We start from the raw sequence: 16,766 nt of genomic DNA, 5'->3' as shown, positions 1-16,766 counted from the left end.
TCATTTCATTTTTCATGCAATTTATACTAGGAAAGCGTGTTTTGGTAAACAAACAGAAAGAAAGTTCTGTTTGCTATATACTTTCTATTAACATCTGCATCAGTGTTGCATCTTGTAGTCTAAAACTTAATAATAATATTTTATTTACTATGACGCTAATTTAACTGAATTCATGGCCTCTGGTACAGGCAGTCTCCGACAGTGTTTGATGTTTTCAGTACACTTAACGATGCCAAAATGCCGGTGACACAAAACAGAAAAACTATTATCTGAGGACAAGCTCCAACAGGATGGGCTGTAACCATTTACTGAGGGAATCAGATCCAGTTTCATCTGCCGGAGTTAAAGATCGGGCACCAGCAGTGGAAATCTACCGTGGGGCTTTGAGTCCACACCCCCTCGCTCCTCCTCGCGAAGTCCGCTAGCAGGTCCTCCCCTCGCCAATGTGACCTAGTGGCGAACAACACGGACTGGCGTAGAGACTTTCTCAACTTCCCCGCCACACGCATGAAAACAAACGCCGACTTTTGAATAAACCTAAACGGGACTACGTTTTCAAGGGCTGCACATTGTTTAAGATACAGCCAGAAAGAGTGTGAGAGATTGGGCGAAGTTGCAGGCAAGTTGGTCTCTGTTTTGGAATGCAGGTCGTACTTGAACTTGAGCTGCTTCGGCTACCTTCTCGACGATGTGAACTCCGCACAACACGAGCAGGCAACGTTCGGTGTTTGGATGCTCTTCTCACGTGTGCAGAGGAGTAGCGCTCGTTAACGGGTCTACAGAGGCGGCGGCGCCGCCGTAGGTAACGGATCATCAGCACCACGAGCATGGACTACCTGAATTCAGCCAGGTTACACGGGTCATCTCAACCACGCAAAATGATGGCCGCGTTCGCTCTGCTGTTTGTTCTCGCTGTTCTTTCCCGTGAGTATAGACGGTTTTTTAAAGGAGATTATTTGTAATTTCATGGCTGTGTATCAAATTGCAACGAATTATGTGTCGTGCATGCCTGTTTGCCAGGTGATGTGATCTCTGTACAGCAGGTGAACTCGCTGATAGCCTGTCTCCATGTACACAGCTCTAACCACACAGACAAATATTCATATGCATATACATGTAGCCTACATTTCTTAGTGATGTTTAACTATATTATATCCATTTTGTCAAGTCAGGTTTGCAACTGAATTCATTTTTACAGAGTTATGTATTTGGAATGTAAAGGACTGATATTGTATTTCTGATTAACTGCACACTTTTGTTGCTCTTCGGACAGACTTTGTAATCACAAACTATTTTGTGGTATATCACATTGTCCGTAGATATTAACATAACATAATGCAAGCAATAAACATTAACATAATATTAGATATTAACATATTATCATTCATATTTTATGGAGATTCTGCCCCATATTATATTAGATAAGATGGCGTGTTATTTTAGAAATGTAAGGTATGGTGGTCGGAGCTCTGGTTCCCTGTAAATGGCTTTGTCAATATCAATATTGCATACATAACTGACTACCTTTTTTGAGTGAAGAGTTGGCAACCAAGAATTAATTAAACGTGTATCCTCCATATTAGGGTATACATTCTTCATAAGGGAGAGAGAGAGAGCGAGAGCGAGAGCTGAGGGAAGAAAAGTCGCAGGCCTGCGGCAGCAAGAAAGATGAAAGCGGTGTTAGTGAGACTGAAGGCCCACTTAAACTTTCATTCAAACGGTTCTTGTGCGGGGGAGGCGGCGGAAGGGCCGATCACCCGGTCTGTTGACCCGTTCCATCTGGTCCAGCGCCGACATGAGCCAGCGCCTTGGCTGCCACTTCAAATGAGCCCGGGAGATAAAAAAGATATTTTGAAATCCACTTACTCGCCAGTGTGTTTAAGCGAACGTGCAACGTTCAATTAAGCCTTGTGTTATTGCAGCCTTTCCGAGCTGTAGTAAAAATCTAACGTCAGGGCAGATTACGGCCTGCTGCAAATCTCTATGCTCAGACCTCAGGAGGAACGTCGCGGCGAAGCCACACAGCCGGTAAAGAGAGTCTCACGTGGGGCCGCGGTGAAGCTGCACCCATAACCCAGCCAAACCTAATGCCAGACCTACACTATTCCACACGCACACTCACAGACCAAGCCCTCAGCGCCATGACTGATTGATTGGGACACACACAAAGACGGCATTGTTTCAGATCTGATAAAAACGGGTCAGTTTCAGAACTGATGTAAATGATGGGAAGTCGCCTCACCATTTCCACTTTTTATTTTTCTACTCTGGAAACTTAGTCAATCTCTGCTATAATGAATCTGTCCATCTTAGACATTTTCTTGTTGATTACTTTAAAGAAAGTATTTAAAGTCAAATTTAAACCACTCAACGATTCAAAGAGTACGCCATCATTAAGAGCATTCTTCATCATCAGCGGTGGTCAGTCCCAGTGACCTCCATCAACCCCACAATAATCATGATAATAACCGGAGCGCGCCCCTCGGGGCTTCTGGCAGTGCGACGCCACCATGAATGCGTATATGGTAAAATCCTTAAGCGGCCTCTGGAAGAGTGTCGCCGTCGTTAGTGGCACTGCATGGCTATTCTTCGGTCTCCAGAAGGCGCGTCTGGAGTTCTTACACTGGTCCGGGCTCCCTGGGAGCGTTAGCTCACCGATGGACTGTGGCCAGCTGGAGATGTTCTCAGCGGTCGGAGAGAGCTCGGGGAGCGATGTGGGCGCTTTGATTTGCAGCGCAGGGACGGGCTTGGGAACGCTGCAGAGTTGCACAGGCCCATAGCCTAGACTCTAACTAGTGTCTGATCAGACAGAAGGTCCATAAAAAAATGATTTTAAAAAGTGTGTGTGTGTGATACAAAGGGGGAGAGGTATGTGTGTACATGTGTGTGTGAGAGTGAATGGGAGGGGTAGTTGTGTAAAGAGACTTAATACACAAATATTGAGGTGACCAAAAAGGTCACCAGTCACCCTTTGCGCATTGACACAAAGAACAGTCCCGAATTTCGGCGGTGTATTATATCATCTTAAAATATAAATATGTCTAATCATGTCTAAATCCGTTACCATCAGTAGGCTGTATTTTATTTACTTTTACAGAATTTAAGTTACACTATCATTCATTTCTTCTTGTCAGGATGATATCCTGCTTTGGTTATTCTAACTTTGCACATAAGGATAGTTTGTCACCCTTAAAATGCCTGGGTTCCGGTATGGACCATCTGCTGGTGGGGGAGAGTAGTGGGCTTGTAACATACTCCACTTTTACGCACCTCCTGAGCCCGCAGCTGAGCGCAAGGGAAGTTTCCCAGCGCCGTAAATTCCGCTTCGATAAACACGGAATCTCTCTCGGTCATGGCCTGGCTCTTTAACCTTAACGGCGCATGCGATACACTGGTGCGAACATGACATGTGCCCGTTATTAGAAGGTGTGGTCACTGTGGACATCGATGGTAACTGGTGTATGTGGTACAGTGTCAGCAGCTCGCTTGGTCTACCGCGACTTTAGTGGGTTCCAGTGCATCCCCCCCCCCCACCCCACCCCCGTTTTGGCTCAGGTTAAGAGTCGATTCAGAGTCAGGTTCAGGACGGAACCGTGAGTGCAGGTGCAAGCACACCCAGTGCTTTGATACGCGCTCCGCCGCTTTCAACACCGTGCTGTTTCTAATGATGCCAGTTGAAGCCGAAGGATTATGTGCGATTTGTTTCCAGTTGGGACTATCGTTGTTCCTGTTCCGATTGTAACAGATAAAAACTGTTTGGCCGCTCTGACTAGATCGGCTTTAGATAACAAAGCTGTAATAATTTCTCTTGGCACAAAAGTTACACTCACTGACGGGCTTTGTGTTGTTGGAATGAGCCGTCCCGAGCTTGTGGGGTTTCTATCAGACGAGCAAACCAGACTTATAAGCTCATATATTAGATGTAGACTACGTGCAAGAGCGAGTTATTGACATTAGCCTATTCTGAATGTTAAAGAGACGTGTTGTTTGTAGGCAGGAACATTTCTCGTCAAACTCACATTTCTTTGAGATTCTGAGATTTGTGTTGGTCCCGACGCGCATCAGAGGTTTCCATCGGCACCAGCTGTGAACTTTTTTTTTAATTTTTTTTTTTACATTTGATGACTTCTATACTCATTGCATACTTTTAACGCGAGGACGTGTGTGTCTACGGAGACTCGTATTGGTTTCTAGGACTTGTCTCTGAAGTTAAAGGCAGTGGCTTCGCGATTCAGGAATGATCTTCCGGTAATACATTGGTATTATATGAGATCCGGCAGAGGAACGCAGAAGACTGCTCCCGCCGCCCCAGGCTCTAGAAATTCTTTAATTTCCGTTATTTTAGCTTCCCAATTCCTCCACTGTTTGAGGTTTTGTCATTGTATGTGGTGACCTCAAGACGCCATGTGGAGTCTGCCAAGAACTCGATCTGTCATTCGGACAATGAGATGGTTGATGTTCTCATAATATCATCATGACCAGGGGCTTAAATGACAGGTTTGATTGAAGAGTGAACTGCTTTGAGTCTGGGATATCGTGTCATTTTCTCTTTGTTTCTTCTGGGCTCGGATTATTGTATGTGTGGTGCGGGACACAGCACTGCATCGCTATACTGAAACTTACACCTTAGGAAGTAAATAGTTCTCCATCACACACACACACACACACACACACACACAGTATTTTGTGTGTGGCTTACTTCACATGGGATGATAGGACTTCAAATGCTACTCCTGCCAGTTAGATATAAATTCAGCACATAAGAGAATACCTCAAAAAGTTCCTAATTATTGCAGCCGTACAACATCCACACATAATAATAATGATAATAATCCCAAAAAGTGTCACCTGTGCTGTGTAGACAAGGTTCACGTGGCACCAAAAGATGATTGTGTGTCTCCAGGGCTAAGTGGTTCTCACTATTGAGAAACAAGCAAAATATGACTTTTCTTCAAAAGACACATAATCATTCAAGCACGGTCAATCCTCAAGCAGTTTCTATCATTGGCCTGGTGCCTATGTGGCAGGTCCAAACCTAACCCTTGCCAGAACCATCACCATCCGGCCACTGAGTTAACTAGTAACTAGCTCCCAGAACCCCATCTCTCATCACTGCCCTGCCCAGTGTGCTGAGTCTCTGCTCAGCCCCCATGCGTGTGTGAGGGAGTTAGGGTGCGCCCTCCTGGATGATGTTAGCCCTGGTGTCTCCCTGTGTGAGGCGTGTAATAGCCCTGGTCTCTCCCTGTGTGAGGCGTGTAATAGCCCTGGTCTCTCCCTGTGTGAGGCGTGTAATAGCCCTGGTGTCTCCCTGTGTGAGGCGTGTAATAGCCCTGGTCTCTCCCTGTGTGAGGCGTGTAATAGCCCTGGTCTCTCCCTGTGTGAGGCGTGTAATATGTGGGCCTGTGGGCCAGGTGATGACTGAGACGCACAGGACGGGCGGCCATTGGGTCAGGGGTCAGAGGTCAGCAGCTCTAATGAAAGTCTCAGGGCCGTCGTGCTGGAGAGCTGCGATAAGAATCATCAAAGGAGCTACACAGTCATGCTGCTCGTCAGGAGCTGTCAGTACAGGTCTCCAGGTTAGAACACCAGTGTGTATGTGTGTGTTTTTGTGTGCAGATGTTTGCATGTGGCTGAGTGTGCTTTTGTGTGTGTGTGTGTGTGTGTGTGTGTGTGTGTGTGTGTGTGTGTGTGTGTGTGTGCACATAAGTGTGTGTGTGTGTTGGCATCCACTTCAAGGACGTTTATTAATTAGAGTGAGAGATATGGTGTGTGTCTTGGACATTTATTAATTAACAGTGACACACTCTCCTGAGCTGTTCATGAGTGTGTGAGTCGCCTGAGAGGAATAACATTCCAGGAACGCAGGAATGTCCTCCACAGCGCTCTAGAGCCAGTCCAGAGCAGCAGAGAGGAATACGGGAATGGAACCTTCAGCTATTACATGCCAACGAGCTTTAAGATGATATGATATAATATGAAACATTTTCTTATTTCCACAGTCAATGTTGGAGGGTTTTGAAAAATCATAACTGGTATGTGCATCTGTGTTTGACATGTGTGTGTGTGTGTGTGTGTGTCTCATCTCCTAGGCTGTGTTGAGGGTTCCTCTCTGCACCCCTTTGACCCGCGCTCTGGCAGCCTGACCCTGGGGAAGGGTGTGGGGGGGTGGCCCCCCCTGGGGAAGGGGGTAGGGTGGCCCCCTAGGGACACACAGTGCCACCACATGCTAAAGCACCTGCACCACGGGGCCCGCATCACTGTGCAGATGCCTCCCAACATCGAGGGTCAGTGGGTTTCCACCAGGTCAGTCTCCACAGTCAGCCAGATCTATCTATCAGTCTATCTGTCTGTCTGTCTGTCTGTCTGTCTGTCTGTCTGTCTGTCTGTCTGTCTGTCTGTGTCTGTCAATGTTGTTCCTTCATCATCATTGTCATCATCTCTATCATCTCTTTGTCCGTTTCCATGGCAGCTGTGAGGTGCGTCCAGGGCCAGAGTTTGTGACGCGCTCCTACCGCTTCTACGGCAACCACACCTTCCAGGCGCACCAGTATTACTACGCCGACAACCACTGCACCACGCCAACGCACACACTGGTGGCGCGCGGGCGCCTGCGTCTCCGCCAGGCCTCGTGGATCGTTCGCGGCGGCACCGAAGCCGACTACACCCTCCACAGCCTCCGCCTGCTCTGCCACACCGATGCCGCCGCCGCGGAGATCACACAGCGCCTCAGGCGCAGCTGCCACGGCTCGGGGGTGGTGCAGGAGCAGGAGGCGGGGCTGGAGGAGGGAGGGGTGGGTCTTGCGCTGGGTGGGCGGGGCCTGGAGGCGGGCGTGAGCTACGAGCTGTGGAATGACGGGGAGAAGGGGTGTGACTGCCCGCGAGGACTGGACTTCGCCATGCACGAGCTGCAGCTCATCCGGCTGGAGAAGCAGTACCAGCACCACAACCTGGAGCAGCTGGTGGAGGAGCTCTTCCTGGGCGACATACACACCGAGCCCTCGCAGAGGATATACTACAGGCCATCCAGCTACCAGCCAGCACTGCAGAGCACTAAGGTTAGGAGCCTTAAAGAGTGTGTGAGTTTGTTTGTGTGTGCTTCCTTGAGTGCGTGCGTACGTGTGTGTGTGTGTGTGTGTGTGTGTGTTTGTGTGTGTGTAAGATACAGTTGGGGGACATACACACTCACCATCCAGCTACCAACCAGAACTGCAGAACAATGTGTGTTGGCGTGAGTCTGTGTGTGTGTGTGAGTGTGTGTGTGAGTGTGTGAGAGAGAGAGAGAGAGAGAGAGAGAGAGAGAGAGAGAGAGAGAGAGAGAGAGAGAGAGAGAGAGAGAGAGAGAGAGAGAGAGAGAGAGAGAGAGAGAGAGAGAGAGAGAGAGAGAGAGGGGACATACACACACACCATCCAGCTACCAACCAGTACTGCAGAACTGTGTGTGTGTGTGTGTGTGAGAGAGAGAGAGAGAGTTAGGGGACATCCACACACACCATCCAGCTACCAACCAGTACTCCAGAACTGTGTGTGTGTGTGAGAGAGAGAGACATTTGGAGGACATACACACTGAGCCCTCACAGAGGACGTACTACAGGCTGTAGAACGCAAGGGTTAGAAGCGTGAAAGTGTGTGTGTGTGTTTTTGTGAGAGAGTGGATGTGAGAGAGAGAGTTGGATGATATTTACACAAGGCTCTCAGAGGTTTTACCATAGGACTTCCAGCACTCAATCAGTACTATGGAGTAGTTATGGAGTGGGTGTATGTGTGTGTGTGTATTTATATATGGTTAGAACAGTGCCAACACAGGGAACACAGCTTAGCTGGAAAATTATAGTTTCTTGACAAAACATTCATATGAAATTACAGTACACCTGCAGTGAATTACAAGTTTTATCTAGTCCTATTGTAAGCAGTTTATGTGTGCATGTGAACGCATGTGTCTATCTTTGCCTGCGTGTGTGTGTGTGTTAATGAATATATGTGTTTGTACCTGTGTGTGTATGTGTGTGCTTGTGTGTGTCTGCGTGTGTGTATAAGTAACCTCCAGCTCATCCCTACTGCTTAGTCATTATACACACACACACACACACACACACACACACACACACACACACACACACACACACACACACACACTTACTTACACTCCGATCACAGGAGAAGTGATTGTTTACATTTCAGAGGAGCAGTTGTCTGGTGTGTGTGTAATCTGATCGTGGATGTGTCTCAGGGGTCCAGCTATAATCGACTGCACAAATAAACAGATCTGACCAGCTCTGCATCTCACTCTGTGTGTGTCTGTGTCTGTGTCTGTGTCTGTGTCTGTGTCTGTGTCTGTGTCTGTGTCTGTGTCTGTCTTTAAATAAACCCTGGCTGACTCAGGATGACCAGAGCAGTTACAGTGTTGCTGATGTGAATGTAGAGACAGAGCGTGGGATGGACACGGCCTGCTGTGCCCTGTGCCAGGCAGCTCCATCTTGAACACCTTCCATAGGGTGCCATAGAATATATATATATATATATATATACTGTAGGGTGGGGTCCATGGGCGTGCAAGGGAGATCTCTGTGGTTTGTGTTGTTTAAGTTCACAAGATGTACATATTTGTGAGGATGCGTTAGAGTAACAGTAACATTACAGTTTTTACAACGGTGGTAGTTCAGCTGGCAGGGCAAAGTGTCACAGAAGCCACAAAAGGGTTTCACTTCCATTGAACACACACTGATTCACACTCACACACTGCACCAGCTGTTCTAGAAATCTTTTCATCAACTAAAAGAAGATATGAGTATGACAGCTGGGTTGGGCTATGCAACTATACTATTCAATTCAATTCAATTTTATTTATATAGCGCCATAACAATAAAATTGTCTTTAGGCGCTTTACAGAGCCCAGAGCCTGAACCCCCTTAGTGCAAGCACATTGGCAAAAACTCCCTGTTAGTCAGGAAGGAACCTTAAGCAGAACCACGGCACATAAGGGGGGACCCATCTGCTTGAGGTCGGCCGGGTGGAGATAGGAAGGGGGGATGGGGGGGAGGGTTGTGTGGCAGAAGGGGATGGGAAACGACAGGTGTTGTACATATCCTGCATTTGGTAGGTGTACATAATATATATACAGACATCCGGTGGTAAATACATGATACAAACAAGACCAGTTTAGTGGGTATACACTGTGCTCAAAGGTTTACTGTTACAGGGGTAAGGGGAGTAGGAGCAGAGAAACATGTTGATACTATGACTGGTATGATTGACTGGGAGCAAATTGGAATGATAGAACATATACTTTATGGTCACTGGCTTTAGATACAAGCATCTGCTCAAAGAATACTTTGTATGTAAATTAAGTAGTTTCATAATGACTGACTACCTGACAGACCCAACCCCTCCCCCCTTATCCCACTGTGTTCGGGTTCAGGAAGCTCATCCCCGCCAGGGAACATCTCTGGGAGTGATCAGCAGCGGTATTCCCAGAATTTTTGGAATCAATCAGGCAGCCTTATGAATTATTCTGCGGAAGAGCGTGCATTCCTCCACTGAATCCATGCGTGCCCCAGGCTGGTTCGGGAAAGTTTCTTCCTCTCTTGCGCTCTCTCTCTTTCTCTGTAGCTCTCCTGCTCTGTCACTCTATTTCTCTTTCTGTGGTTCTCCTGTTCTCCTAATATCTCCCTCTCTCTTGCTCTCTCTCTCTATGGCTTTTTTCTTTTCTCTCTTTCTCTTCCTCTCTCTTTTCTTCTTTTGAGCTTTCTTTCTGTCTGTCTGTCTGTCTGTCTGTCTCTCTCTCTCTTTCTCTCTGTTTGGGAAGTCTGTTTGTACACACACACACACACACAGCTGTTGAAGTGTTCCCTTCTTTCAGCAACATTTTCTTTCTTCATCTTCTTTTCTTGTTCCTTTCCTTCTTTGCCTCCCTCTCTATCCCTTCTTTTCTCTTTCTTTCTCATGTTCCCTCACTCGTGAAACAGTTCATGAAACAGTCCTTTCACTGTTTTCTATGGGTTCTTTCATGGCCTCCAGAGGGAAAGATTTAGAACCCTACAACACCACACACACACACACACACACACACACACACACACCTCACACCTCACACCTCTACTTCTCCATAGTGGAACTGTACATCAGGGAGTCATACAATAGGGAACTGCAGTAATTCTCTTGTGTTTTTGTGAGTGTGTATGTGTGTGTGCACATGTGTGGTGCAAGTGTGTGTGTATTTGTGTGTGTGCACACATGTGTAGTGCGAGTGTGTGTGTGTGTGTGTGTGTGTGTGTATGCACACATGTGTAGTGCGAGTGTGTGCGTGTGTTTGTGTGTGTGTGTGTGTGTGTGTGTGTGTGTATGCACACATGTGTACTGTGAGTGTGTGTATGTGTGTGTGTGTGGTATATAAGAGGGCATTCCTCGTCTCCTCAGCTCTCATCAGCTCTAATTTGAGACATCTCTGGAACTTTCATTTCACCCAAATCCTCCTAAATGAAAAAGCCTTTCATGCACACACACTACTCACACAAACACACACACACACTGACTTTACACACCCACACACAAACACACACACACAGAGACACACAGCTTTCATGCAAGTCTTTATTATAGCCCAGCGAGCCTATAAGGCCAAAGCCATCCCTGCCCAGGGGTGTGTTTGCTCCCAGCAGAAGTCCACTGTTGCCATCCTCATGTATTACTTTCATTTAGTAATCAGCTAAACATGTGCACACCAAACTCCCATTCCAAACATGAAAAAGCATGCATGCATGCATGTGTGTGTGTGTGTAAGTGTGTGTGTGTGTGTGTGTGTGTGTGTGTGTGTGTGTGTGTTTGTGTGTCTCTGTGCTCTCATGGGTTTCCTTGTATGTCTGGAGACATCATTAGAATGCTGTAATGCGTTCTATATGTGTGTGTGTGTGTGAGTGTGTCCGTGCAAAGTCTACCTCCAGATTTACCCTTGCATGCCAACCCACAGCCTGCGCTGTCACACACACACACACACACACACACACACACACACACACACACACACACACACACACACACACGCTATGTGGCTGAGTTTCCCGTAAGAGACAGTGACGTAATGAAATCTTGTGTGGGTCTCTCTGATCACTGCCTTATTTTGGGCCTCTCCCTCGCTCTACTGATGACATTGCCATACAGGAATCAATAAATAGCCCCAGGTCCATACAGGAATCAATAAATAGCCCCAGTGCCATGTTCGTCTCAGGGACACACAACTCGTTAGTGCCAGCCACTTCATTTGTGGTTCCTGGGTGGGTCGTAGCAGCGGCCATATTGTATGTTTTGGGATTGGTGCCCTTCGTTTGCAGTTGCCTAGCTGTTGCAACATTCCCACTGCGTGCCATATTCAGTTTGGGTGTACTAATTAAAGAGTGTGTGTGTGTGTCTCTGTGTTTGTGAGTGTGCGGAATGGCATACTGTATGTGTCTGTGTGTTGAAGGTTGATAGGCCCTTGAAGTTAGTTAGAATTGTGTGTAATGTACTGTGAGAGCTGATTAAAAGTGTGTGTGTGTGTGTGTGTGTGTGTGTGTGTGTGTTGCAGGCTGGGTCGTATATGCATGTTTAATAGGGTCTGTTTTGATGTGTACTGATTAGACTGTAGATGCTGGAGGACTTGTGGTCGTTAAAAGTTCATCACACTTCATCACTGCTTCATTAGAGGCAGGGGCCTGGGAGAGGGAGTACACCACAGTGACAGGATTGGGGGGGGGGAGAGATTGTGGAGGGTGAAGGGGTGAGGGGGTGAGTGTGTGGAGAGTGACAGGGTGAATTGTGGATGTGTGGAGGGTAAGAGTGTAGAAGGTGAAGGGTGAGTGTGTGTAGGGTGAGAGGGTGAATGGTGCGTGTGTAGACAGTGACAGAGGAGAGTGTAGTGAATGGAGAGAGGTAGGAGTGAGAGGATGTGTGATGGGGATCTGGCAGTAAGGAGATGCATGCGAAGAATGTGTGGAGAGTAAGAGGGTGCGGGGGTGAGAGGGTGAATGATAAGAGTGTGGAGAGTGAAAGAAGAACAGAGCTGGATCTGTTGGATCTGATGGGCTGTTGGACATGTTACATCCTTAAGCCTTCCTACCTTCCTCAGGTCAACCAGGGCGTCTGGCACCCATAGAAGAGGGGAGGAGAGAATGTGTGTGTGTGTGTGTGTGAGAGAGAGAGAGGTGTGAAAAGGGAACCACATGCTGACAGAAAAAGTTCACCCCATCCTCTCTCTATTTCTCCCTCACACACACATAAAGAGAGAGAGAGAGACTCTTCACACTCTTTTTTTTTCCAATCTGGAGGTTCATTGAACAGGTTACTGGCCTCTAGCGTTGCTGATACGAGTGCCAAGAGAAGAGATGTGCTCCACATAGCTCTGTGAGAACCCCGGCACTCTCATTCCGAGTGGACAGAGTCTCCCAGTGCACCCATTCACTCTCATTACTGAGGGCCAGCCAATGAGCCATGACCGCATGCTGATTTAGTGTTGCAGGTCAACACAGAGCACTCATTGTGTTTTGCTTTTTTGAAGATATATTTAACAATCACAAGTCCGTAGACTTTGACTAAACACGTTTTCATTTGGACTCGCATTCTGAAAACAGCCCTTCCCCAGGCAAATAACAGGCCATAAACGCCATTTTGGTTTCCTCACTGGGGACGTTACTCAACGGGAACGGCCAAGACAGCTGGATGAATGTTCCGTTTCACGCTCAGATAAAGAACTTTGTTTACAAAAAACTGCGTGTCTGACAGTCACAGTCCCGGGAGGAGTGGCGCGCCGATGTCTCGGTCACAGCTTTGTTGGGCGTAAGGAGGCAGTTATGCGCGCCATCAACCCCCTAGGGCTAGACTGTAGCCGAGACATGCAAACGGCGGAATGAATTAACAAATGTCCCGTGCACTCTTTGTCTGTTTAGGGATTATGACCATACCAGCAGGACAGAGATACTTGCAGCCGGCACGCAGTGTAGGTCTCACACCCCCGCTTCTCCCGTGCCAATAAATTATGCGATCAATTTGAAGTGAAGCCAGATCTTCGTCTGGATTCCAAACTCCAACATTCCATTGAACAAAGATGTTGTTTGTCTGGGAAAAGTGCCGGCAGATGGGTCGTTTTGACAGAACCTGTTGGAATAAGATCATGAATATGGGATAGAGACTTTTTTTCCATTTGGATGGGGAAACATAGATTGGTTTTCAACTTTTGTGTTTGTGTCAACGTAGTTTTGGTCATGGTTATGGGTCTGTTTATTTTGATGAAACACCTGCTCTCCAAATGCCCAGAGAATCTGATGGAATTGTTTGCATGAGCGAATTGAATCAATTAAACAAAACCGACAAAAAAATTACTTAAATTGTTTCCAGGCTATAAGCCAATGTCTGTCTCTTGCTAATATTTGTTTGTGTTTGTATTTTATGCCACTACAGACACATGACCAGGCGTGCATCACATGCCGTATAATCTCACGGGCGGACGAGGTCCATCCGCCCATCCTGCCGCCGCGCGGGGACCTGATGGTGAACCTGCACGGCCACTGGGTCTCGCAGCGCTGTGAGGTGCGACCAGAAGTGCTCTTCCTCACGCGCCACTTTATCTTCCACGACGACAACAACACGTGGGAGGGACACTACTACCACTACTCTGACCCCGTGTGCAAACACCCAACTTTCAGCCTGTATGCTCGGGGACGCTACAGTCGAGGCATGACCTCCACGCGCGTCATGGGAGGCACAGAGTTCGTCTTCAAAGGTAGGTGTAGGAGAGCAAGCGAGCGAGGGAGGGAGACAGTCTTTCTTCTGATTGTTAAAGGCGGGAGAGAAACATGTTGATAGACCAAGTCCAGGCTTTTAGGCCATCTCTTATACATTTGAAAGAAAATGTGTCTCACACACACACACACACACACACACACACACACACACACGTTTTCTTCTCACACTAATATATAATAACATCACACACACAACAATCTCTCTCTCTCTCTCTCACACACACACACACACACCCACTCACCTTCCCCATTCTGGGCGTAAGACCAAGAATCCTTGTCGTTTTTTTCTCCACCTCTTTTTATTGGTGTCTCCTCACCTTGTTCTAATATATTCCTCTCTTCCTTCTCTACCTCCCCATACCCCCAATCTCTCCCTATCTCTCCCTTGACCCTCTCTCCCTCCTCCCATCTATCTCGATCTCCCTCTCCCTTTCACTCTCCCCTAACCCTCTCTTCACCCCTCTATCTCACTTTTATCTTTCTCCTTCCCTTCTAACCTCCCTCTCTCTTTTCTTTCTTTTTCTTCATATCTTCCATCCTCACATCTCATTCTCTCCTCGTCCCTCCTACACGTCTCCCACCACCTCCTTTTTTCACTCTCCTTCCTGCCTTTATCCCCCTTTCATTTCTCTCATTCTCTCTCTCCTTCTGCCCAACCCACCTTGCCCTTTCTCTCTCTCACCCTCTGTCTTTCTCCCTCCTTTCCTTCCCTCTCTTCCTCCTCTCTCTTTCTCCCTCTCCCTGCAGTGAACCACATGCGTGTGCTTCCTCTGGACCTGGCCACCACCTCCCTGTTGAACGTGTTCAGCGGTGACGAGTGCGGCCCTCAGGGCTCCTGGCGGCTGGGCGTGGAGCAGGACGTGACGCCCACGGGGGGCTGCGTGGCGCTGGGCGTTCGGCTGCCTCACACCGAGTACGAGCTCTTCCGGCTGGAGGAGGACACCCACGGGCGCCGGCTGCTCTTCAACGGCCAGCGGCCCAGCGACGGGTCCAGCCCCGACCGCCCGCAGCGCCGCGCCACGTCCTACCAGACTCCCATGGTGCAGTGCAGCGGCACCGCACATGACGGCCGTCACCACGGCAACCACGCTGAGGAAGAGGAGGGCGGACCCGACTATGGAGGCAGGGAGGGTAGGGAGGGGGGTGCGGAGGGACGGCACGGGGGAGCAGACCACCGCAGACGAGGCACACAGCCCAGGAGTGGTGGGGTGGAGGGGCGTCGGCGTGGCGATGTGGAGGTGGTCGCCCTGGCTACTGCACTGGTGCTGTTGGGTGTGGGCGTCCTGGGTTGAGGGGTGAGAGCGGAGACAGAGAACTGAAAAGGGTGATGGAGGAGAGGAGAGGAGAGGTAGATACAGAGAGGAGTGGACATGATGCAGCCTCCCTCAAAAACAAACATACACATACACACACACACACACACACACACACACCTGAATCTATGCTCTTGACCAGAGACATGACATGAAATGGCTTTTCCTATGTGCCTTATGTCAGCCTTGTTTTGAATTTACTTGTGAAGTTTTGCTTTGCCACTTTTGTGTGGTCCTGAAGCTGGAAGCTGGACACCAAAGCGAGACGCGTCTGCCCATCCCCTCCTTCCCCTCTCTCTGAAGGTCGCTCCGACAGCAGCCTACGCTGGTGCAGTTCTGGCCCAGATTTGGCCCAGGGCCACAGCATCAGTCAGCCGCTCCCTAACCTCTCAGCTGCACACAGCGACTGCACTTTACCTGAGCGCACCTGCAGAGCGTGTCCTCCCTCCCTCCCTCACACACCTGGAACCTGGACTCAGACGCACCAAGAACTCTTTGATTTTGATGAATTGGTTCTCATTATGGAGTGGCATTTTAGAGGCTAAATTAGTTTTAGCTGTTTAAAAGTATCTGAAAAGCTAAATGAGTTTTAGCTGTTTAAAGGTATCTGAAAAGCTAAATGAGTTAGCTGGTTTAAAGCATCTGAAAAGCTAAATGAGCTTTAGCTGGTTAAAAGCATCTGGAAAGCTAAATGAGTGTTAGCTGGTTAAAAGCATCTGAAAAGCTAAATGAGTTTTGCTAAAGAGGTTTCAGGGGATTGAGGGGCTTCCTGATGCTCTTAAATTGGACCCTCATCCTCATTGGCTGTAATTGCACCATGGTTCCCTAAATGTACATACATCTATGCAGTGGGGTAGTGAACAAATGGACCATTACAGTGCTATGGCAATAAAACATATCAGTTAAACCATCACCATATGCAACTCACTATACCCAAGTGTTCTCACACACCCGCACCAACCTCCACCTGTTTACTGTAAATGGCACAAACGTGTTCAACAACTCGCTGTGAGTTCATACATTTTTTTCTCTTTTTGGTGACACTGTCTAGTGACACAGGTATACTCTACTCTGGTGTGTGTTTGGACGATGCAAACACGCGTGGAAGCGTCGAGCAGAGGACTGGCCAGTGATGTGGTGGTACGTCACTGTGGCATATGGTTGTAAGACATATGTAAAGGGTCTGTGCGAGTGCGTACTGGAGTGTATTAAGTATACTGATCTACGCTGAGTTCTCATGGTGAAGGTGTGTGTATTCTCTGCAGGCTGACATGCCTCTGGTGTTGAAATGGTGTGTGTGTGTGTGTGTGTGTGTGTGTGTGTGTGTGTGTGTGTGTGTGTGGTGTGTAGATAGGTTCTCAGATTCAGATGGTGGGGGACACTTTATGCCAAACTGTAGCTGTATAATGGTAGATCCGAGGGTTACACGTGACACACACACACACACCTCTGTTACAGGAAGACCAAAGTTGTGTATGTCAGCGATTTGATACATTCTTTTCTATTCTCAAGTACATACACACACACACACAGATGAAAGATGTGAGGCACCTGGGTCACAGGTGTGAACTTTGTGCTAACACAGACACACACACCTCATAGGTGGAACATTATAACGCATAACTGGATTCTTAACCATGTACAACATTAAACATTTGACACTGTTTCACCGCTGTCTTTTTCT

At 48.0% G+C, this 16,766-nt stretch overlaps 1 protein-coding gene across 1 annotated transcript; it reads left to right on the top strand.

Annotated features, from left to right (window-relative positions):
* The first annotated feature begins 393 nt into the window (after positions 1–393).
* On the top strand, positions 394–16,748 carry LOC105889421 (protein APCDD1). Its single transcript, XM_012815258.3, has 5 exons — positions 394–924; positions 6,090–6,303; positions 6,470–7,055; positions 13,426–13,747; positions 14,517–16,748. Exons 1-5 carry the CDS (start codon positions 828–830, stop codon positions 15,059–15,061), a joined length of 1,764 nt encoding a protein of 587 aa, XP_012670712.1. The 5' UTR covers positions 394–827; the 3' UTR covers positions 15,062–16,748.
* Positions 16,749–16,766: the final 18 nt, after the last annotated feature.

The sequence above is a fragment of the Clupea harengus genome, chromosome 22, assembly GCF_900700415.2.
Source record: "Clupea harengus chromosome 22, Ch_v2.0.2, whole genome shotgun sequence".
Taxonomy (NCBI): Eukaryota; Metazoa; Chordata; class Actinopteri; order Clupeiformes; family Clupeidae; genus Clupea; species Clupea harengus.
Note: the sequence above shows the minus strand (reverse complement) of the source record. Positions and strands in the feature narration are given on the sequence as shown.

Bases quoted from the DNA above. Each gene is read 5' to 3' on its own strand.
- LOC105889421 (XM_012815258.3), top strand. From the start codon at position 828: ATGGACTACCTGAATTCAGCCAGGTTACACGGGTCATCTCAACCACGC. The intron at 925-6,089 runs GTGAGTATAGAC...CTCATCTCCTAG, and splicing joins TGTTCTCGCTGTTCTTTCCC to GCTGTGTTGAGGGTTCCTCT. The intron at 13,748-14,516 runs GTAGGTGTAGGA...CTCTCCCTGCAG, and splicing joins CACAGAGTTCGTCTTCAAAG to TGAACCACATGCGTGTGCTT.